Source organism: Lacerta agilis, chromosome 15 (assembly GCF_009819535.1).
Source record: "Lacerta agilis isolate rLacAgi1 chromosome 15, rLacAgi1.pri, whole genome shotgun sequence".
Taxonomy (NCBI): domain Eukaryota; kingdom Metazoa; phylum Chordata; class Lepidosauria; order Squamata; family Lacertidae; genus Lacerta; species Lacerta agilis.
Window position 1 is genome coordinate 30,305,838 of NC_046326.1, and position 23,263 is coordinate 30,329,100.

The window sequence follows — 23,263 nt, forward strand, 5'->3', positions numbered from 1 at the left end:
ATCGTTAATATATATTTAGATCCTGAAGTTGAGGCTCCAGTACTTTGGCCACCTCATGAGAAGAGAAGACTCCCTAGAAAAGACCCTGATGTTGGGAAAGATGGAGGGCAGAAGGAGAAGGGGACGACAGAGGATGAGATGGTTGGACAGTGTTCTCGAAGCAACTAGCATGAATTTGGCCAAACTGCAGGAGGCAGTGAAAGATAGGCGTGCCTGGCGTGCTCTGGACCATGGGGTCACGAAGAGTCGGACACAACTGAACGACTGAACAACAACAACAACAATATATATTAGAGCGAGAAAGAGAAAATATATGTCAATATCGTTTTGTTTGTTGTCCTTTTTTAACACTAGCACACTTCGAGGTATTTCATTAGGGGCAAATCACAATGCACGGGTGTTGGCTACCCGTTGGTTTTCTGCCTGCCGTGCAAAAAGACGCAGAGTGCCAGATTTACATAAGCTAAATAAGCTACAGCTTAGGATCCCACTCTCTTGGGGGCCCCAAAAAAATTTAAAGGAAAAAACCCTGGATGTACAGTTCCAAAATATAAGATAAAAAACAAATAAAATAAAACCCACATACAGCAACAGTGTTTTGTGTTGTGCTCCTGTGATGTAAGTAATGGGACCTGCCTGCTAGCCTGCTCCCTAAAATATCACTGGTTAGATACCTACTAGGTCCATAAATTACCATATAGCATATATTCAACACAAAAAACAGCGACAATTTGTTGTTGACAAAGGACAGCAGGACATATAAAGGGCCCCATTCCTTCAGTAGCTTAAAAGGTAAAGGGACCCCTGACCATCAGGTCCAGTCGTGTCCGACTCTGGGGTTGCGGCGCTCATCTCGCTCTATAGGCCAAGGGAGCCAGCGTTTGTCCGCAGACAACTTCCGGGTCATGTGGCCAGCATGACTAAGCCGCTTCTGGCGAACCAGAGCAGCGCACGGAAACGCCGTTTACCTTCCCGCAGGAGCGGTCCCTATTTATCTACTTGCACTTTGACGTGCTTTCGAACTGCTAGGTGGGCAGGAGCTGGGACCGAGCAACGGGAGCTCACCCCGTGGCAGGGATTCGAACCGCCGACCTTCTGATCAGCAAGCCCTAGACTCTGTGGTTTAACCCACATTAAACCTAAATCCGGCCCTGGCTACCCCTGTTGGATTTCTGCCTGCCGTGCAAAAAGACGCCGAGTGGGGAAGGGGAGTGGCCCCTTCAGGCGGTCCAGACTAAGGAAAAGGGGAAAGCCTCGCCGAGGTTGCGTTTCTGTGTGTCTCTGTGCGAGGGCAGGAGCTGCTCAGCCCGCCAGCTGCCTGCCTGCCTGCCTTCCTGCCGTCTCCTCTGGGCGTGCTCAGCCGGCGCCGCCGGATGGGAGGGAGAGAAGGAGGCTGAGCGGAGCTCCGGAGAGCAGCTCTCATCCGGCAGGGCGATGGCTGCAGCCCCGATCCTGGCTCTCCTGCTTCTGTCGCGGCTCTACTCCCGAGGAGACACCGCGGGGCTCGGCCGGGCGGGGGCTGAGAGCCAGCAGGAGGCGGAGGTGAGGCTCCCAAGAGCAGGGAAGGGAGGGGTTAATGCCCAGATTTCTTCCCAAGAAAGAGGTGCTCATGAACTCTTCTCACTAACTGCATGCAAATGAGTTTCTGTTTTTAAAACCTGGGCTTACTCAATTGTGTGTGTGTGTGAGAGAGGGGGGGGGGAGCTGCTGCCAGTCAGTGTAGGGAATACTGAGCCATATGGACCCAATGGTCTAACTCAGTCTGAAGCAACTGCCCACGTTACTATTTAATTGTGCCATTTATCCAGAGAGTACTCTGCACATGCTCAGATGCCATGCTCTGAGGCAGAGTCCAACTTTCAGAAACACCAGCATGCGGAGAAATATCGCCTTCCTGGGCACCTCCAGACTGGTGGGTTTTTATTTTATTTTAATTTGGGTGTTTCCTGCAATAATTATGGCACAACAGCAGGACATCATTGGTAGGTTTATTCTGATTTAGCTTGTGCCGAGATGCGTCCCCAATGCTATCATAAATCAGAGGAATAAATGTGTGACAGAAAGTTACAAGACTCCAGCAGGGAGCTATGAGTTACAGGTATGCCCTGATGGGAAAGGAAACTGAGTGACAGCTCCCATAGCTCAGTGGTCAGAGCATCTGTCTTGCATTCAGAGGGTCCCACGTTCAATTCTTGACATCTCCGGGTAGGGCTGAGAGAGAGCCCTGCCTGAAATCTTGGGGAGCTGCTGCCAGTAGGGAATACTGAGCCATATGGACCCAATGGTCTAACTCAGTCTGAAGCAACTACCCACGTTACTATTTAATTGTGCCATTTATCCACAGACATGAGGACTGGAATCTTTTTTGATTTTTAGGCGAAGGTTGGTAGTTCAGTGCTAGAGCACCTGCCTTGCTTGCAGAAGGCCCCAAACGCAATCCCTGGCATCTCCAGGTAGGGCTGGAAGAGACCCCCCCCCCCCAGTCTAAAATCCCAGAGAGCCTCTGCCAGTCAATGTAGACAGTACTGAGCTAGATGAATCAACGATCTGACTCCGTCTCCTATGTTCCTAGAATTCAAAGGGATGTGTGTCTGTTCTTAATTAATTACCTGTCCTTCTCCCTAATGTTCCAGGGCAACAAATTAAAACACAATATATTTTTTAAAAAAACTGTCTAAAGCAATTTACAATTACAGAAATAAGCAGGACTCTAAAAATATACGCCTCAAGTATCAAAAGACAGGATAAACAGGCTTGTCTTCTGCATTCTCCTGAAGCTGTACCATGAAGGTGCCTGGCCTGGCACATCTCTCCTGTGGGAGTGAGTTCCATAGTTTCTCAACTGTGTGAAGAAGTCCTTCCTTTTATCTGTTCTGAAACTTCCAACTTCATTGGATGCCCATGAGTTCTTTTTTTTTTTTAATTAAAAAAAGGATGCCCATGAGTTCTAGTGTTATGAGAGGGAGGAATTTTTTCTCTCTGTCCACCTTCTCCGTGCCCATATATCATTTTATAAACTTCTTTCGAGTCATTTCTTACTCTTCTATTCTCTAGACTAAGAAGTCCCAAACCTTACAACCTTTCACCATAGGGGAGTCACTCCAACATCCTTTTTGAGGTGAGACGACCAGTGTCCAAATGCGGTCTCACCATAGATTTGTACAGTATAACGGTATTATGATATTGGCAGTTTTACTTTTACCCTCGTGTCCCCTTCCAGCTCTACAGTCCTATGATTTTCATTTCATTTCCTAATGATCCCTTGCATGGAGTTTGCCTTTCTCGTGGCTACCGCACGCACACTGCATTAAGATCTCCATTGAGCTATCCACTACAACCCCAAGGTCTCGTTCCTGGTCAGTCACCTCCAGTTCACAACCCGTGAGTCTATATGTGAAATTAAGATTGGTTACTCCCAAACAACTTAGCGTCATCAGCAAACGTGGCCATTTCACTCCTAACTCTGCAGCAGATCCCTTATAAACAAGTTAAAAAGCACACAATACATCTGCGCTCAATACATCTCTTTCTTTACATGCCTTCCTGGCATGGCTTTTGGAGCACAGCCTCTGGCCCACACCATCTGGAGAGCTTTCTTTTGTCTGTATTCAACCCATCCTCCATTATGCTAAACAAGGATCTGAGAGGCAGAGTGCTATGGAAAGGTCTCCTGTTTGTTTCCTGCCTTATGGAATATTCTATAGAAAAGGGCATTTCCTCCTTTGCAGGCTTGGAGGGAGAGCGGGGTGGGGGAAGAGAGGCTGCTTGGAGTCTTAAGAGAGGCTGTTTGCTATGGCCTCAGGATCAAGGGCAGAGCCTTGAAAGCTGTCCTCTATATTATCTAAACAAAATAAAAAATAAAAATAAAATTATTCCAGTAGCACCTTAGAGACGAACTAAGTTTGTTCTTGGTATGAGCTTTCGTGTGCATGAACACTTCTTCAGATCTCGTGCATGCACACAAAAGCTCATACCAAGAACAAACTTAGTTGGTCTCTAAGGTGCTACTGGATGGAATTTTTTAATTTTTGTTTTTTGTTTTGACTATGGCAGACCAACACGTCTACCTACCTGTAACTACATCATAGTGTCGCTGTGGGGGCAGGAGGACAGTGCACACCACTTTGTGTATATTTTATGCATGCTTTTCTTAGCAGCATACTGGATACATTTTCCCCAGTGTCCCCCAAATTTCATGATCACTGAAGTACCTCCCACCTGCCCCCTGAATTAAAATTGGGGGCACAACTTCACTGCCACACCTGAAACAAGCTGTATGTTTTTAGCATGCAGAGGTAGAAATCTCATGTTCCTTTTCAAGCACTTTAATGACAAACATCACTGTGGTCCACCAGTTATGCTTTTCATCATCATCATGTCACCTCCAGCTATTTTGGGAGAAGACTTTTCCTGACCTGCTTAGCTTAGGAGCTCATACACAGTGCCCTGCTGTGATTAGACAGGCTGCTTCCAGATTTTGCCATTTTGGGGTGGGGTCCAGTTGCACTGCATGGCATTTATATCCCATATTTTCTCCGAGGAGCTCAAGGTGGCGTACATGTTTCTCCTCACTTCACATTCAACCCCCACAACCGTGGTAATTGTACTTTACAGAGTTGTTCAGAAGTTGCCCTGGGTCGTTTGACCCTTTTAAAAAAAATAATAATTCTCTTTTCTCCTAGAAAAACTATGCAACACTTGCTTTTCAAAGTTTAAAAACAACATACGACTTTTACCTGCTGTAGATGTTCTGGTCAGATTGAATGTACAAGAGAGGTAGCTGATACTTGTGTTACTGAAACATATTTTACACAAATTTGTATCTGAGACTGACTGATATTTACAGACTGACTCCAAGGACAGGTAGCAGCATAACACAACACACTTGCTGTTCTTACTGTTAAAACTCTCACATAATTGATAACTGAACTGGGGGGGGGATGCCTCAGTATATATGACATCACAAGATTCTATGCTATAGCATTAACCATTTGCATAACATTTTGGATGCACCATTCCAACAACAACCACCCTGTGAGATAAGTTAGGCTGAGAGGCCGGACTGTTGCTCAAGGTCACCCAGTGAGCTTCCATGTGACTGTGTGGGAGATTTGAACCCTGATCTCTCCCAGGTCCTAGTGTGACACTCTAACCCAGGGGCCAGCAAACTTTTTCAGCAGGGGGCCAGTCCACTGTCCCTCGGACCTTGGGGGCCGGACTATATTTTTTTTGGGGGGGGGGATGAATGAATTCCTATGCCCCACAAATAACCCAGAGATGCATTTTAAATAAAATCACACATTCTGCTCGTGTAAAAACACCAGGCAGGCCCCACAAATAACCCAGAGATGCATTTTAAATAAAAGGACACATTCTACTGATGTAAAAACACACTGATTCCCGGACCATTCCTGGGCCGGATTTATAAGGTGATTGGGCCAGATCCGGCCCCCAGGCCTTAGTTTGCCTACCCATGCTCTAACCACTACACCACACTGACTCATTCACATGCTGGCAAATTCAGGTTCTCCAATTAAATTCAGACATATTTTTTATCACACATTCATGTGCCCATAGTGCTTTTGGGGCAGCCACACACGATTCTGCTTTCAGTACTGTTTGTTCCTGCAAAGGTTTCAGGGTGGTCACCCTGCTTCATTTCCAGTCAGTGTAAACGCAGTAACGTCCTGCTGAAATCCCGTAACTCTTTCATATTACAAATGTTCTGGTTAATTTTTGTCCTGCTTTTGTTGCACTATAACCCTTCTGGACAGCAACAATGTGGTAGTGTCTCAAAACAAGCTGAAGCAGAATATATCCAGAATATATGCAGAAAATTCCCTCTCTTACTACGCTGGAACTCATGGGCAGCCAATGAAGCCGAAAGTGGGAAGATTCAGGACAGATAAAAGTGCTTCCTCATGCAGCACATGGTTAGACTATGGAACTCACTCCTATGGAACTCACTCCTGGCTGGGAAAGGCTAGTTTAAGTATTTCTGAGTGGTCCAGCATTAGTGAAATTGACACATACCCTCCAACATGCACAAGAGGAAAACGGATACGAGTCTTTTGGGGCCAGGAAAAGTCTTCTCCCTGGCCCTTTAGGGTGAAGGGCGGGTAATAAATTAAAACAATAGCAATAATTCCCACCCCCTCATTTTGCCTGGATTTCCCTCTTTTGCTGCAAGGACAGAGGAACAGCAGCAAAAAATGAAAATAAAACAAAGACCCTTCTGTCTCCTCTCCATCCCCCTTGCCCCAGGTTTGCTGTCCCAGGTATGTGGCATCTCACATCTAGCAGGCCTTGGGGCGGAGGGTCTCTGATGACTGCCTGGCTCTCCAGAGAAACGGAAAAAATTATGGCCTCTGCTTTTTCGTTCCATGGGGCGCTGTTTATGTCCGGAATCAGGACTGATAAGGGGAAGGGAGAACAGAGCCGGCACACAAACTCACTCTGGAATGAAGAGGCTAGGCTCAGCCTGACTGAATGGGCTGTAAACAAAAGCTCGGGGTTTTTTGCAGTTCGAAAAGGGAACCGCTTCTGGGCAGGAGTAAAAGGTGCACAAAGAGAAATTGAAGTGACATCAAGATCCACCACCATGCCTCCGAAAAGTGTTTGGAAGCTTTAGCTGTTCCAGAATGCTGCAACCAGGCTGCTGACTGGGTCCAGTTACAGGGAGCATTTTACTCCCCTGTGAAAAGCAGTTTATTGGTGGTTTAATTTTTCTGAATGTTTTAATTTGTGTTTTTTCTTCTTCTAAAAATGTCCTTGTTTTCTTCTATTTGTAAATCACTTTGAGGTTTCTTACAATCAGGCGGTGTATGAATTTATAATAATATAATACAATACTATACAGTACAATACAGGCTTCCTCAACCTCGGCCCTCCAGATGTTTTGAGACTACAATTCCCATCATCCCTGACCACTGGTCCTGCTAGCTAGGGTTCATGGGAGTTGTAGGCCAAAAACCTCTGGAGGGCCAAGGTTGAGGAAGCCTGATTATAATATAATATAATATAATATAGTGGTAGCTCGGTTTTCAAACGTCTCCATTTGAAACGTTTCAGTTTTCGAATGCGCCTTGGAAGTCGAACATACCATGCGGCTTCCGTATTGAGTTTTCTGTATTGAGCTTTCCAGTTTGAGGCTTCCATTTTGAGTTTTCGGTTTTTGAACATTTCGGAGCTCAAACGGTCTTCCGGAATGGATTACATTCGAAAACTGAGGTACCACTGTATTATAACATAACATAACATAACATAACATAACATAACATAACATAACATAACATAACATAACAATATTTACTGCATAATCTCTGGGCAATAGGATTCTCTGTGCATAAGATCAACATTTTCTGACAATCTTGATCTAATTTTTAATCCCCCTCTCCATTTGATTTTAGAAGTTCCTTAGAAAATATGGCTACTTTGGGTCCATGCACCGAGGGTTGGATCCAGCTGAATTCTCAGAGGCCATTAGGTAAGTATGACGACTGTCCTGTGCTTGCCACCATCGTCAATCTGGCCTTGTCCCAAGTTTGTCAATGTGGGATGGAGCATGCAAGGAGAGACGCTTCCTCCTTCTTCCATTTTATTTATATGTCCAGGGCTAGCCAACGAGGTGCCCACCAGAAGTTGTGGACTACAAGGCCCATTGTCCCTGGCCATTGACCATGCTTACTGGCGCTGATGGGAGTCTAACAACATTAGGAGGCACTGGGGCACCCAATGATGTTGCAAGGTCTGAGGGCACGAGGCCACCACCTTGCCCATGAGTTCTAGTGTTATGAGAGAGGAAGAGGAGCTTTTCCCCATGAGCATTCTGGTGTTTTGTACTTGTCTAGCTATTGGGATGCATTAGCATTCATGTGTCATCCGTGGGGGAGCATTGCTAAACGACCCATAAAGCAGAATAAACCCACCGCTAGGGCACTATTATTGATTCAAGGCCTTGTTGCAGAACACGCCCACAATAAAACGCCTGCCTGGAGGGGTCCATAAATTAACACGTGCACATTTTATTAAAGCGTCGTCTCCCTGCTTGCTCTCTCTTACGACGCGGAGTGAGTGGGCTGCCTCGGGAGGGCAGCGCCAGGCAGATTCTGGAGGCCCGCATGTTAATTTTACTTCAACTGCTTTAAGACATTCTGCTTTAAGACAGCTGCGTTGGAATCGCAGCCTGGCCTGTAAAATCCATCGCGTTCTGCTCGGCCTTGCTGCTCTCCCTCTCTCTCTCACTCGGAGCACAGAGTGAGGCCCCTGCTCTGTCGTTTTCCCTTGTATGGGCCTAGCCTCCTGTGGAGGACAAGATGTGTACAAACGTTGCAGTTCGGGCCCAGCTGGAAGATTCCAGAAATGCCATTGCTGCATTCTGGACTCCAGCCATCTTCAAACACTCCTTCTGAGAATTTATTATTATTTTTATTATTTAAATTTTCTCCCTCCGCCCTTATCCCACTGTCGCCGCCAAAGCCCACAATTGAAAGTACTTCCCTGTTCAAAAAACAAATGCCATAAAGTTACATTGTGTGTTTCAATCATATGATGCCACTGTGGGTGAAGGGGACAGTGAGGTGTAGTGGTTAGAGCACTGGACTAGGGTCTTGGGGGGCAGACCAGGGTTCCAGTCCTGATTCAGCCATGAAACTCAGCTGGGTGACCCTGAGGGCCAGTCCTTGCCTCTCAGCCTAACCTACCTCACAGGGTTGTTGTGAGGGTGAAGTGGGGAAGGGGAGAAACATGCGCACACCGCCTTGAGCTGCTTGGAAGAAAAGGTGGGATATAAATGTATTAAATAAACAAATTTTGCACCCGGGCTGCTAAGCAGCTAAGAACCTGGGACCTTTGGCATACAGAACGTCGCCTCTGTTACTGCAGCTCTTCCCCTCAAAATTAGGCAAGATTCTAGCCCTCATGGATCTGAATAAAGGGCTAGTTTAAATGGGAACATGGGGAGCTGTCTTATCCAGAGTCAGACCACAGGTCCACCCAGCTCAGGATTGCCCACACTGACTGGCAGCTGCCCTCCAGGAGTTCAGACATGAGTCCCTCCCTGGAGATTGAACCCGGGGCCGTCTGCATGCAACGCAGATGCTCTACTGCTGAGCTGTGGCCCATCATTCAAGGTACAGCCCTCAGTTCCCCAGGGGAACTTGTGGCCTCTTGCATCCCAGGTGAGAATCAGACCTAAGCCACACACACCCTTACATTTAAAGCACATGGCTTCTTCCCCCCCCCCCCAAAGAATCTTGGGAACTGTAGTTTGTGATGGCTGCCGGCATTGTAGTTTGGTGAGGAGAAAGCTACTGTGCCCAGGACTCTCCTGGGGAAGCCATGCGCTTGAAGTATATTATGCGAATCTCAACCTAGAGACCCAGACCAATGAGCACCATCCGCCAACCAAGTCCTCCTCCTCCTCTCTTCCAGGGAATTCCAGTGGGTGTACCACCTGCCCCTCAGCGGTGCCCTCGACGCCTCCACCATCCGCCACATGAGCCTCCCCCGTTGCGGCGTGAATGACCTAGACAGCCGATCCGCGTGGAAGGACCGGGTGGATTCGATGCTTTTGGGAAGGGCAATCAGGAGGAGGCGTCGGAAACGGTTCTCTCATCAGAGTAAGTCTTTCTGGGGCTTTCCTCTGCCGGTGTTTTAAAACAGCACTTTCCCCCCTCTCGTTGCCCCTCTTTTCTCGCTCCTGTGCCATGGCCTCTGGTGTGGTGGAAGCCTCCCTGCCCCTCCAGCTCGTGTGAGCCAGAGTGGTGTGGGGGCTTGCTCAGATGGAGGGCTGGTCAATGTCTCTCGTCTGCTTCTTTCTCCCCTAAGGTGGGAAGGAAGAAGCGGCCAAGATAGATTCCAGACATCGTGATATATCAGTATATTGTGATATGTAGCTGCTGATATATCATGTTGTTGAAAACCAGATATCGCCCAGCCCTGTTGTCAAGCAGGACATCTGGCCATGCTAATCCTTGCTAAGCTTGGCAGGTGGGAAAGAATGGCCTGTGGAGACCATCTTAAAGACCAGGCAGGTTCATCAGTCTCCTGGGCGTTCCGGTTCTCCTGAACTACTGATATTTAGGATGTCATAGTTCACAGCCAGCACTTTGCACCATGAAAACCACAGTCTGGGTCTTGTTTTTATGAGCAGTTAAAGTAAGCTCTGAACAATATTCTTTTGCATTGGGAAAATCCAGGTGCTGGGACAGGACTTTCCCTGTTTACCGGATCCCCTGCCTGGAGATCTTTCCTAGACAGCCAAATGAGCAGCTGTGCTTTAGGCCAGCCGTGGGAAATGTAAAATGGGGAGATTAGGCAATTGCTCTAGGAGGCCTCAAACTGTGCCTGACAAGGCAGCATCTGTTCCCAACGGCAGGGGAAGAGAAAGCCAGGACTCTGCGGCCCAGTTTGCCTCTGTGTAGTTTTCACATGTCTGTCCTTTCTGACATGAAGCAGACCACTCTGTTGGCACGACTCCCACATTCTCACACCCTTCTGCAATTAAGCCTAACTATATGCCGGCGGGTATACAGCAGGTTTTCCGGGGGGTGGCGGAGAGCAGTGGGACACAAGAAAAACATCTTGGATCCTTACCTAGAAATCACAGGACAAACAGAAGAGTTTTGCACCAGAAGGACCCCCTGGAACAGACAGTAAAAGTAAAGGGACCCCTGACCATTAGGTCCAGTCGTGTCCAACTCTGGGGTTGCGGCGCTCATCTTGCGTTACTGGCTGAGGGAGCCAGCGTACAGCTTGCGGGTCATGTGGCCAGCATGACTAAGCCGCTTCTGGCGAACCAGAGCAGCGCACAGAAACGCCATTTACCTTCCCGCTGGAGCAGTACCTATTTATCTACATGCACTTTTGAAGTGCTTTCGAACTGCTAGGTTGGCAGGAGCAGGGACCGAGCAACGGGAGCTCACCCCGTCGCGGGGATTCGAACCGCCGACCTTCTGATCAGCAAGCCCTAGGCTCTGTGGTTTAACCCACAGCGCCACCAGCATCCCTCAGGACCAGACAGTAGCTCCATCTTAACTGCTCCTCCACTGCCCTCCAACTCACTCCTGCAAAAAAAAAAACAACACCTGGGATTGGCTTGGCATTTAGAAATATGTGTATCTTCCCTCTGGGAACATGACTACAGCTTGAATCCATTCCAGGGATCCTCGAGGGCAGCGCTCAGATGTTTGAGTCATGCTTCAAGAACGAAATCTTAATTGCTGCAATTGCTTCGGGGGAGTTAAAGCAGGTTTGCACCACGCCCAGGGTTAGGTGTGACTTTTCAGCCCTGCTGCAGGTTGCAATGGGAGATGGGAGATTGGTGGGGGTGAGTGACACAGGAGGCCACAACAATTGTTTGCTAGCCTGCATTAGTCATTTGAGGCTAGGGGGGGGGGGAGGCCAATTTATGTTTACCATTTTATTAGTCTTCCAGCCCAGGAGAGTGCCTGATTACCAAACATGTCTTGACAAGCATCAGGCTCTTGACAGACTGTGTCCAAGGGAATATTCTGAAAATCTTGATATCAAGTTTATCAGCATGGAGTTTTTATTCTTTCCCAGAAAGTAAAATTACCGGTACATGATTCTATGATTCCCAGTAAGAAGAGAGTTATTTGTTTACTGGTTCTGTTAAAAAGACAAGCAATCTTTGCATATTATTATATGCATGTGCACTGTAACCAGCACATAAACATATAAATGATAATGATAATATTTTATTCCCTCCCAGCCCCAATCAGAGGTATTCTAGGTTCCCTTGACATCTGCCTCAATCGTTCTTGTGAGCTCATTGTTTATCCTGTGTCCTAGCAGGAAGCCAGCCCTCCCTCCAACAGAGAGGGAACATTTTTGTAAGAGGTTTTCAAGCTAAAAGAATACTTTCTTGTCTCTTTGTCTGGAGTTAGGAGGGGAGAGAAGCCTGATTCAGTTCATGTTTAAAAGGGAATTTACCTGATTTTGCCATTTCCAAAACAACGCGCAAACTGAAACACAGCCGTGCGCATTCCTCCGAAGTTTGCAGTGCAGTTCTGCAGCTGAGTAATGAGGGTAGGGAAAAATGCAGATCTTAGGGTACAAGGTGCATAAAAATGCAGATATTAGTGAAAACAGTGCTCAAAAATTCATACGATCAGGCAAAATTGCCTTGCAGAAATGTGTGTGTTAGGATACATTGAATACAAAATTGTGTATATTAGGAGGAATTTGCACTAAAATGCTGGTGGGTTTTCACGAGGACTTCAAATGAGCTTTAGGAAGAACTTTGTGACAGTAAGAGCTGTTTGACAGTGGAGCAGAAGGCATTGAACTCTCCTTCGTAGGAGATTTTAAAGCAGAGGTTGGATGGCCACGTGTCAGGTATTCTTGAGCTGTGACTCCTGCATTGCAGGGGGTTAGACGAGATGACCTTTTGGGTACCTTCCGACTCCTCCGATCTATGATTCTGTCTCTTCCTTTTCATAGGTGGCAAATGGTACAAGCGACACCTGACTTACCGGGTGGTGAACTGGCCCCGGTACTTACCTGAGCAGCAGGTGCGCCAGGCAGTGAAAGCAGCCTTTGAGCTCTGGAGCAATGTCTCCTCTTTGGTTTTCTGGGAGGCTGCGGGGGATCCCGCCGACATCCGCCTGACCTTCTTCCACGGGGACCACAACGATGGTGTGGACAACGCCTTTGATGGACCAGGTACTCCTGTTCTCCCTTTGTAAGCCCTTGGAACAGGGATGGCAAAGCCCTGGCTTGCCAGATGTTGCCGGGCTCCTAACATCCATAATCCTTTGATGCTGGCCAGGCTGGCTGATGCTGGTAAGAGTTGGGAGTCCCACAACACCCAGAGGGCTGCAAGTCTCCCACCCATGCCTTGTGGAAGGGCAATGGCCCAATAGTGGAATAGTTCCAGGTTCAGTCCCTGATACTGTAGCATCTCCAAGTACAGTCGTACCTTGGAAGTCGAACAGCTTAGTTTCCAAACATTTTGGCTCCTGAACATCGCAAACCCAGAAGTGACTGTTCCGGTTTGTGAACTATTTTTGGAAGTCGAACATCTGATGGGGCTTCTGTAGCTTCTGATTGGCTGCAGGAGCTTCCTGCAGCCAATCAGAAGCTGTGCTTTGGTTTTTGAACGTTTTGGAAGTCGAACGGACTTCTGGAACGGATTCTGTTCAACTTCCTAGGTACGACTGTACTTCCAAGTGTTTTGCCTCAGCGGGAAGGTTTGGTTTCGTGCTTTGGTGAAATGGGTACTTTGCAGTGTCTACAACAGTTAACCAGATTTCCAAATATGCCTCTGGACCACAACCCCTCAAAAAAAGGTTAGGGACTCCTGATCGTTTCTTTTACAGTTGTGCTGATTGAGTGTTCAAAAACAACAATGCACAAACAAGACAACAAAGAAATGAACTGTGCATTAATAAAAGAAACAGAAATCTCAATTCATTTTTACAGGGATCGTAATAAAATAGATTCCTCCAAGGGATGTTTTGGATGTAAGAGTCACAGGTTGATAAAGTAGCCTCGCCACAGAGAGGCATGTGAAGTGCAGTGTGCTAGTTTTATTTACAAAGCGTATTGACGGAGATCACACAACATCAACATGGTCTTGTTTTGAAATCTCTCTTAGAACCCTCTGTGGTGGACTCCCCTTTACTGGAAGTTTTTGAGCAGAGTTTGTATGGCCGTACATTGGGGATTCTTTAGCTGTGATTCCTTCATTGCAGGGGGTTGGACTAGATGACCCTTGGGGTCCCTTCCGATCCTAAAATTCTTTGATCCCATTACCGTAAATGCTCAGGCAAGGCAATGCCCCACACCTTCCCAAACCACCCATGCCTAGAGGGACCCAATGCAAACTTCCAGTGTTTAGCAATTTTGAGTCTGACTGCAGCTTCTTGTGAGGAAGAGCAGGGTTGGAGTCAATTTCATTGGCCAGGGGAACTACCACAGGATCCAGGGTTCGAGATTGCTTCACTTTTAAAACATGATTATTGGCATGATTAGCTTAATCCGTGCCTCGTGTGGTCTCTGTGGAAAATGAAGGGTGGTTTACAAGTATTTTTAATGAAGAGAAGGAATCATTCGGTCTCTACGAAGAGGACTCCTGTCTTTTAACATGTGGATGAGCCATGTGCAAAAGACGGTTGCGCTTGGGAGGTCTAATGGCATCTCCTCTCTCACCCCCAGGGGGCGCCCTGGCACATGCCTTCTTCCCCCGCCGGGGTGAGGCTCACTTCGACAACGACGAGAGGTGGTCGCTGGACAGCGGGAAGGGGCGCAACCTCTTTGTGGTGGTGGCGCATGAGATTGGCCACACGCTGGGCCTGGAGCACTCCCCTGTGCGCAGTGCCCTCATGTCCCCTTACTACAAGAAGCTGGGCAAGGATTTTGTCCTGAACTGGGATGACATCCTGTCCGTCCAGAACTTATACGGTAAATGTGGCTCGCTTGTGATTTATTGTTATTTGATTGTCTTTAAATCTCACCTCTTCATCCATGGAGCTCAAGGTGGCGTACATAATTCTCTCCCCTCATTTAATCCCCACGACAAGCCTGAGAGGTAGACCAGGTCACAGCCAGTGAACTTCATGGTCAAGTGGGGGGATTTGAACCCTAGTTTCTCCCAGGTCCTAGTCTCACACACTAACCACTATACCCCACTGGCTCTCACCACTACCACATCCTGTACCTGTTTTCTTAAGGAGGAGGAACACAGATCCATGGTTTCTCAAGTGGGATGATGCTGAACTGCTGTAAACTAGGGATTGTTTGACAGTTGCACCAACTGCCCTGGAAGGTGGTGGGTTCTCAGCACAAAACTGTATATCATTTTCCACACCTTTGTTAGGGGTTTTGAAGCAGAGGCTGGGTGATCACTTAGCAGGGAAATTGCGGCAAATAGATTTCAGGTGGTTGCAATGGATTTGCTTTGAGGTCCTTTCCAACCATGTGAATCATATGAATGGGGATGGGAAATAGGGATGCTTGAATCTGGCAGTTTTTGTCTCTCTCAGGCCACCTTCGTCCCATACATTAAAAGCAGCATGGAACCACTTTAAACAGTCATGGCTTCCCCTAAAGAATTCTGGGAGCTGTAGTTTCTCCAGGGTGTTGAGAGTTGTTAGGGGACTCCATTATTCCACTCCCAGAACTACAATTCCCAGAGTACCCTATGAAAAATTAAACCACCCTGGGAGTTGTAGCTGTGCGAGAGGAAAAGGGGCAGCCAAACAACTCTCAGCACCCATAGCAAACTCCTCATGATTCTTTGGGAGAACCGATGTGATGCTGTGGTGCTGTGGTGGGGGGGAGGTGTCCTCAGTTTCTAATTTTTCCATTCTTACGTTCATTTCCACAACATTTTGCAGATTTTCTTTTAAAAGTCCTCCTGAAAAAGCACCAGCATTTTAGTGCAAAATTTCTGCTGACGCTCACATTCTTGTATGCAGTTTTGCCTAATATAGTGCATTTTTATGTTGCTTTCACTAATACTGTACAGTATATACGTTTTTGTATACATTACTAAGAATCATAGAATCAATGAATCATGGAATTCGAAGGGACCCCAAGGGTCATCGATCCCAAACCCCTGCAATGCAGGAATCACAGCAGCTTAGCTGAGAAACTGCATTGCAGAATTCAAAAGAGTGTGGATTATGAGGGATGACTGCGTTTCTTATGCAACTTTGCCTGTTTATATACACCAAGTGTGCCCTTCGCCCTCTGCTTCGACCCTGACCCACCCTGAGCCTTAAAACCGGGACAGGTTGCACAGCTAAATACCACATATTTGCATAGACCCAGATTTTTAAATTTTATTTCTAGCCTGGTGGTACACTGCTTCTGAACATGGAAGTTTGGCATAGGCAGTGTCCATGAGCACTTTCCAAGAATAGACATTCAAACCCAGTGACTGTTTTGATGGAACCTTGTGATTTGTTTTTGGCAGGCAAGCCTCCCCGGGGGTCTGTGGTCCAGCTCCCAGGAAAATTATTTGCTCACTTCCAGGACTGGAGCCAGGATCTTGAAGGCACTGAGCACCAGGGCGGTGACCACAGTTCTCATTACTGCTGGTCATTCTTTGATGCCATAACCATGGGTAAGAAGAGATAGTGCATCGGCTGGAGAACGGGTGCAGGGTGGTGGCCAAAGGGCCAAACTTGGACAGTAAAATTCCCTGTGCAGACTGTCCTATTGCATTAGGCACAACCTTTTAAAGTTTTTTTGATTGGATTAAATACTTCAATTTTTCATTTCTTTTCACCTATGGTAGAATGACCTTTCTGGAGTTTGTGTGTCATCATCATAATTTTTTATTTATACCCTGCCCATCTGGCTGGATTTCCCCAGCCACTCTGGGTGTCTTATTTTGTACCCCACCCTGCTACCTAAGAAATATGGTTTTTTAATGCTTAGATTTAAAAAGTGTAAATTAATAAAGCTCCTTAACAGGTTCTTCAGCAGACCGTGATCCTAACCCCACTTACCTGGAAGTAAGCCCCATATGTTCAATAGGACATATTTCTGGGTAAACATGGTTAGGACTGTGCTGTAAGAAACTTTGCACAGACTGCTTTCTGGGGCATTTTCCTAAGGGAAGCCAAATTCCAATGGATCTCAGGCTACACAAATTATCCCTAAACCAAGTTGTGTGTATGTTGTGTCAGGAGAAGGGCACTTTAATTTTTGTTTCCCTGCATCAGTTTTTCTGTGGAAAACTGCATGAGAAGTATGTGGTTTTTTATCCCAGTATTTTCCATTGGTTGGGACGAAAACATTCCCCAAACAGAGGACTCTGTTGGGAATTTCTGGGGAATAATTTATGCCCTGTTCTGTTTTTAGAAAGAGAACACTATAACCAATTCAGTCTTCTTCCCAGGATCTATTTGTGTTGGAGTTTCTTCCATACATGTCATAATCTTTTTCTACCTAGAAAACAACAAACCCAACCTATAAAGGATAACCGGCATGTTTGCTACCATGCAGGTGGCAATATCCAGGAAGGATTATGTTTACTTCTGGGTAAAATCTGCAATTGAAAGTGTGCTTGGGGTAGATTCTACTCTCACGACATGAGCCACTGGGGCAGATTCTGGGGGTGTGGTGGTGGTGGTGGGGTATCTTCAGAATTCCAGACAGCTCCCTGCCCCCCCTCCAGACAGCCCAAGTAAACTCCTCAATGCCCTATCAGAGTCGTGCAGTTCTGGTCACCTCATCTCAAAAAAGGATATTTAAAGGTTCAGAAAAGGGCAGCCAAACTGATCAAGGGAATATCACGACTCCCGTGTGAAGAAAGGTTACAGCATTTGGAACTTTTTAGTTTAGAGAAAATGTGAGTAAGAGAACAATAGAAGTTCATACAATTGTGAGAAGGTGGACAGAGAAAAGTTTCCCTCCCTCTGAGTACGAAAAGTTGTGGATATCCCACGAAGCTGAATGTTGGAAGATTCAGGACAGATAAAAGGAAGTCCTTCTTCATAATTAAACTATGGAACTCGCTCCCTCAGAGGGGCAGTGGTGGTTTTAAAAAGAGGATTGAACAAAGTGGTGGAGGATAAATCTATGGGCAGCTATTAGCCAACATGCCTGTGCTCTTGACTCCACAGCCAGAGGCAGCAGTACTTCTGAATACCAGTTGCTGGAAACCACAGGAAGGGAGAGGGCTCTTGGGCTCAGGTCCTGCTTGTAGGCTCCCCACAACCATCTGGTTGGCGACTGTAAGAAGAAGATGCTGGACTAGGTGCGCCAATGGCCTGATCCAGCTGGCTCTTCTCATGTTGATACAGTGGTACCTCGGGTTAAGAACTTAATTCGTTCTGGAGGTCCGTTCTTAACCTGAAACTGTTCTTAACCTGAGGTACCACTTTAGCTAATGGGGCCTCCTGCTGCCGCCGTGTGATTTCTGTTCTCATCCTGAAGCAAAGTTCTTAACCCGAGGTACTATTTCTGGGTTAGTGGAGTCTGTAACCTGAAGCGTCTGTAACCTGAGGTACAGTACCACTGTATATTCCTGCAGGAACCCTGATTTCCTGGGTTTCTGATCTCTCGCTCAAAGACACAGGACCCTCTCACACACCTTCTCTTTATTTTTGAACAGACCTGGAAGACAATCTCTATATATTCAAAGGCGGCCATTACTGGATTGTTTCCAAAGGAGGTAACGCTACTGGTCCAGACTTGCTCCGAGCCATGTGGCCAGGGCTCCCGTCCACCATTGATGCTGCAGCCTTCTCTGAGGAAGATGGGAAGTTCTATTTCTTCAAAGGTAGCTTGACTGGAGTTGTCTGTGAGGTGGGGAGTCCACAGTACAGATCTTAACATAATCCTGGCACTTCCGAATGATCTTAGGAAAGCTCCTCTCTTTGTAAGCCTCCATCTTCCCATCTGTGATTTGGACATAAAAGCAGTGCCCTGCCTTTCAAGAACATGCTAACGATTATCGAGATACCAGATGTTAGGGCGCCAACAAGTTGGCGTGCTGTAGCGCAGCAGTCAGTCAGATAAGCCAAGGTCGAACAGTCCGGGTCAGAAGCCAGCCGAAGTCAGAACAGTCCAAGTCAGGAACCAGCCAAGTCAGTCAGGGAAAAGCCAGGAACCAGGAACAAGCCGAGGGTCAGGAACAAGCCAGGAGTCAGGAACAGAACGAGCAAGAGCAACCACGCACTCAGCATGTCAGTTGCAGGTGCTAGTGAAGGGAGGAGCTAGCCTTTGTTAAGTAGCTGGCCTGCAACCACATCTCTTACGAGATGCAGCTGCCTCTAATTGTTCCCTGCGTCTCTCAGCTCTACGCTCTACAGCTGAGAAGGGAGGAGGGGAAGGGCTGTTTCTCTCCTCACAAGGGCCTGATTCTGGCTCGACTTCCTCCTCCTCCTGTTCTGGTCTTTCCCCCTCTCCATCTGACTCTTCCTCTTCCAAGGAGTGCGCCACCAGTCTTCTCCAGGTATGAACTCCTCCAATTCCCCAGGTTCTTCAGTGGGTGCAGCCTCACCAGGGGGGGCTTGCCACCACTCCTCCTCATCTGGCTCAACCCTGACACCAGAGAAGTTACCAGGCGGGCAAGAAGCACTCAAGGGGGAGGAGGGGCAAAGTAGGGTTGGTGAAGGTGTGGCCTCTGGAGAATCCTGAGGGCCAGATAGAAAGGCCTAGAGTCACACATTTGGCCTCTGAGTCCAAGGTCTGCCATCTCTGCATTTATCACACCCATTTTTTTATTGGGTAGATTGAGGCTGAAGGGGGAATCTAGAACAGTGGTTCCCAATTAGCTTAGTAAAGGTAAAGGTAAAGGGACCCCTGACCATTAGGTCCAGTCACGGACGACTCTGGGGTTGCAGCGCTCATCTCACTTTACTGGCCGAGGGAGCCGGCGTACAGCTTCCGGGTCATGTGGCCAGCATGACTAAGCCACTTCTGGCGAACCAGAGCAGCGCACGGAAACGCCGTTTACCTTCCCGCTGGAGCGGTATCTGTTTATCTACTTGCACTTTGACGTGCTTTCAAACTGCTAGGTTGGCAGGAGCAGAGACCGAGCAATGGGAAATCACCCCGTCGCAGGGATTCAAACCGCCGACCTTCTGATCGGCAAGCCCTAGGCTCTGTGGTTTAACCCACAGCGCCACCTGCATCCCTCAATTAGCTTAGTACTATGTACTTTTTCAAAAGCCAAGCCATGGACCCCCTACTTTTGACAATTTTGATATGTCTGAGGTAGCATTTGTTATGTGAATAGTGCCACGGACCCCCTGGGTGAGTTACATAGACCTCTTGGGGTCCGCAGACCACCAGTTGGGAACCACATATCTAGAGAGCTCACAGCTCAGATTCAAACCAAGAACTTCTGTTTCCAAGCTCAGTCATCTTACCCCACTGGGCTGTATGAATTTAAGCTGGAATCCCTGTTGTTCAGAGCCTTGGCACCTGCTCCAAGACTCTAGTCATACACCTGCTTATTCAAAATCAATTTCTCTTTGAATTCCCGAGAATTGGCTTCCCATTAAATTAAATGTGCATTAGATTTGCGTTGTTAGGATCATAAGGTAGACCCTGCTGCCATCTGCTGGCTGTTAGCTGAGGTGCAGTCTGGAATTCTAGTATCCAGGACTTAATGAACTTTTATGGGGAGTGCGGCTCAGATAGCCATGTGCATTATGTCATTTGTGAAGCATACAATTAACATTTCTCCCCCCCCCCCGCTCACACACACATTACCTTCATTCCATACTTCTATATTCCTGCTAGACCAAAATCTTTTTTTAAAAAAACCTCAGTTTGTCAACCTTGGCAGAAAAAAGAAAAAAGGAAATAAGTCCTCTGAGCACGTGCAGTTTCACATTTTATGTCTACAGGAATAAAAGCAGGCTTTGCTTCATGCTGCCCTGATGGCGTAAGTACACTTAGAAATAATGCCCTGTTTTTTTTAAGTCAAAAGAATAAAAGCAGCACCTGTAACCTTGTACATACCTGGCCAGCCATTGCTAACTAGCAAACGTTTTTATTGAAATCAGAAAGAAAGTGGGGTGTAGTAAACGGTGTCAGTACTTGCCGGGCTTGATGTTGACACTGGATCAGTTTCCTTCTCTCCCCGTCACCTGACACAGCGCTTGGAACGAACAATTTCAGCTGAACAAAGTTCGTTCAGAATAGTCCAAAGATCTCTGTCCTTCCCTGAATTCAGTCCCCAGAATTGCCAGGTGAACTGATAGTGAATTAAGTTCATTTGGGGGCAGAACTTTGAATGATTTTTAGTTCATCTTCAAGTTCTCTCTCTCTCTCTCTCTCTCTCTCTCTCTCTCTCTCTCTCTCTCTCTCTCTCTCTCTCATCTCTAAGTCAGTGGCTCCTAGATGTGGCACTGCCCCTGGGGAGTGGTGGGATTCCCCAGAGGGGACTAAGAGGCAATTGGATTTTGAATAAATGTGCAATTAATGGTTACTCCTTTGAAATTTATTGTGTTATGGTCTTCCTTAGTGGGTCATGCAAACCGCTATTTGGAATAAAGCTTTTTATAGTGTAGGGTGAGGCACCCGGGGGGGGGGGTGAGTTTATGGAACCGAGGGGGAAGTGGCCCAAAAATGTTTGGGAACCACTGCTCTAGACACTTTGTAGTCTTTTAAACTTAAAGATCATAAGTCTTGGGGAACATAAATTAAACCTTCCACACTGTGTGTGTGTGTTTAGACATTTTCATAGTCTCCAAAAGTATGTCTTTATACTTCAGCACAACAGCACTGGAGGGATAGCTCAGGTGGTAGAGCATGAGACTCTTAATCTCAGGGTTGTGGGTTCGAGCCCCACATTGGGCAAAAGATTCCTGCATTGCAGGGGGCTGGACTAGACGACCCCTCCCAACTCCACAATTTTATTATTCTAGCTTCAGGGACTCCAGCTACCATTGGCCATGCTGGCTGTTGGGGCTGATAGGATCTGGAGTCCAGCACCAGGTCTGGAGGGCCACAGCTAGAACCCAGTCCTGCCTAATTGAAAGAACCATACAGGATTATAGAGGTGGAAGGGAGCCCAAGGGAACTGCAGGAATCGCAGCTAAAGAATCCCTGACAGATGGCCATCCAAGCTGTGTTTGAGAACCTCTCCCATGAAGGACAGGCCACCACCAAGGGAGCCCGTTCCACTGTTGAACTTTTCTTACTGCCAGGAAGTCCTGCCCTGCCTCACCCTGCTCTCTGTCTCCCCCTGCAGGTGGCCGATGCTGGCGCTACAAAGGCTCTTCCCTGGATGCCGGCTTCCCCCAGAAGTGCAGCAGCACTGGGGACCTCCCCCGACACCCCGACACAGCGCTCTATTTCCAGCCCCTCCACCACCTGGTTCTTTTCAAAGGTCCCAAATACTACATGGTGAGCGGAGAGTCCCTCCAGGTAGAGCCATACTACCCCAGGAGCCTGAAAGACTGGGGAGGGGTGCCTGCCATGGCGAACGGCGCTCTCACGCGTCCCGACGGCTTCGTTTACTTCTTCCGAAACGACCGGTTCTGGAAATTCAACCCAGATACGCTGAGGGTGGTGGAAAGTGGGAAATGGGCCTCCCAGCTAGGGTGGCTAGGTTGCCAGGATGCGGCCCTCAACCAGGCGGTGGTCTGAGCTTCTGCAGAAATTTCAAACGGCTCTCATAACAATCTTCCCAAAGTCCAGAACTCGGTTCAGCATTTGTGGATCAGATGCTTGACGGTGTCAGAAGTTGACCTTTCATTTTGTCCCAAGCGGACTTTTTTAAAGGAGTAAGTAAAGCCTAAGAGAATACCTCTTGATGCAAAAGAAGAAGAATATCAGGTGCCTGACAAATCACGACACAGAGTGGGTGGGCAATACAGCTTCTTGCGCCACGTTGATTGGAAGAGGACGGGTTGGCATTCTAGCCAATTGATAAGGATTATAGGGGAGGGGAGGGGAGGGGCGGTGGGCACTTCCATTGCCTCTGGTAAGTGGCTAAACCTTATGGCAGAGCTTTCCAAACACACGCTAGTGTGTCGGCTGCATTGTGTAGGTGTGTCGCGTGAACACTCCCCACGCTCCTCCCGGGGCTGGAAAGGAGTAACTTTGACCTCTGGCTTGCTCGTAAAACTGAACTACTGCATCGCAAAATGATGCATGTCCAAAAAATGGGTCACCAGCATGAAAAGTCTGGAAAGCTCTGCCGTACGGAGACCAAGCTTCCTTTAACAGCCGCCCACACCCCATTCAACTTCAAGCCGTCTGTTCAAGCCATCTTCCACCTCTGTCCCAAAGTTGGTTACTGTGGAGTGGACAAAAACAGGGGGAACTTCTCTTAAGAACCTGTCAAGGCTATCCCTCCCCCAGTTGTAGCAAGCACAGAGACAACAAGGTAGAGTTCCTTTTAATGAGTTTTATTCAATCCGAATAGCGAGAGACAAACGATCCTTAATGATGGTGTTGCTCCAAACTGGGCTCCTCCTTCCTAGCAACAGCACCTTCCCATACGGTGGTCAAATGTCTCTGATTCCGTTGTTCCTGCACTCTCAACAAATGTCGCGTTCTGGCAGAAGGGGGATAAGAAATACTCTCCAGTGACAACATATCATTTGGCTCTGCAGTCCTCCCCCCCTCTTCTTCCAACACTGCCCAATTTCTCTGTTCGTCTATCTCTGAGCTATGACCTCCCTCAAACTCCTCAAAGCCATGCCATAATTCAATACTGCCTTCCCCCTCTCCTGTAGTGTCAGGAGAATTGGGGGGGGGTTGATCTCCACCACTCCTCCTACTCCCATCTCATCCTCTTGAGTCCAATCCCTGACAGAACCTA

At 47.5% G+C, this 23,263-nt stretch overlaps 1 protein-coding gene across 3 annotated transcripts; it reads left to right on the plus strand.

Annotated features, from left to right (window-relative positions):
* Positions 1-1,275: 1,275 nt before the first annotated feature.
* MMP28 (matrix metallopeptidase 28) lies at positions 1,276-22,115 on the plus strand. Of its 3 annotated transcripts, none has more exons than XM_033172199.1 (8): positions 1,279-1,542; positions 7,410-7,486; positions 9,433-9,620; positions 12,466-12,687; positions 14,182-14,427; positions 15,944-16,093; positions 18,092-18,259; positions 21,686-22,115. In XM_033172199.1, the coding sequence occupies exons 1-8, from the start codon at positions 1,435-1,437 to the stop codon at positions 22,081-22,083; spliced, it is 1,557 nt and encodes a 518-aa protein (XP_033028090.1). In that variant the 5' UTR covers positions 1,279-1,434; the 3' UTR covers positions 22,084-22,115. The 3 variants fall into 3 exon arrangements, with proteins under 3 accessions (XP_033028093.1, XP_033028090.1, XP_033028091.1); XM_033172200.1 differs by lacking the exon at positions 1,279-1,542 and adding an exon at positions 6,541-6,560; XM_033172202.1 differs by lacking the exon at positions 15,944-16,093 and having other exon boundaries at positions 1,276-1,542.
* The last annotated feature ends 1,148 nt before the right edge of the window (positions 22,116-23,263 follow it).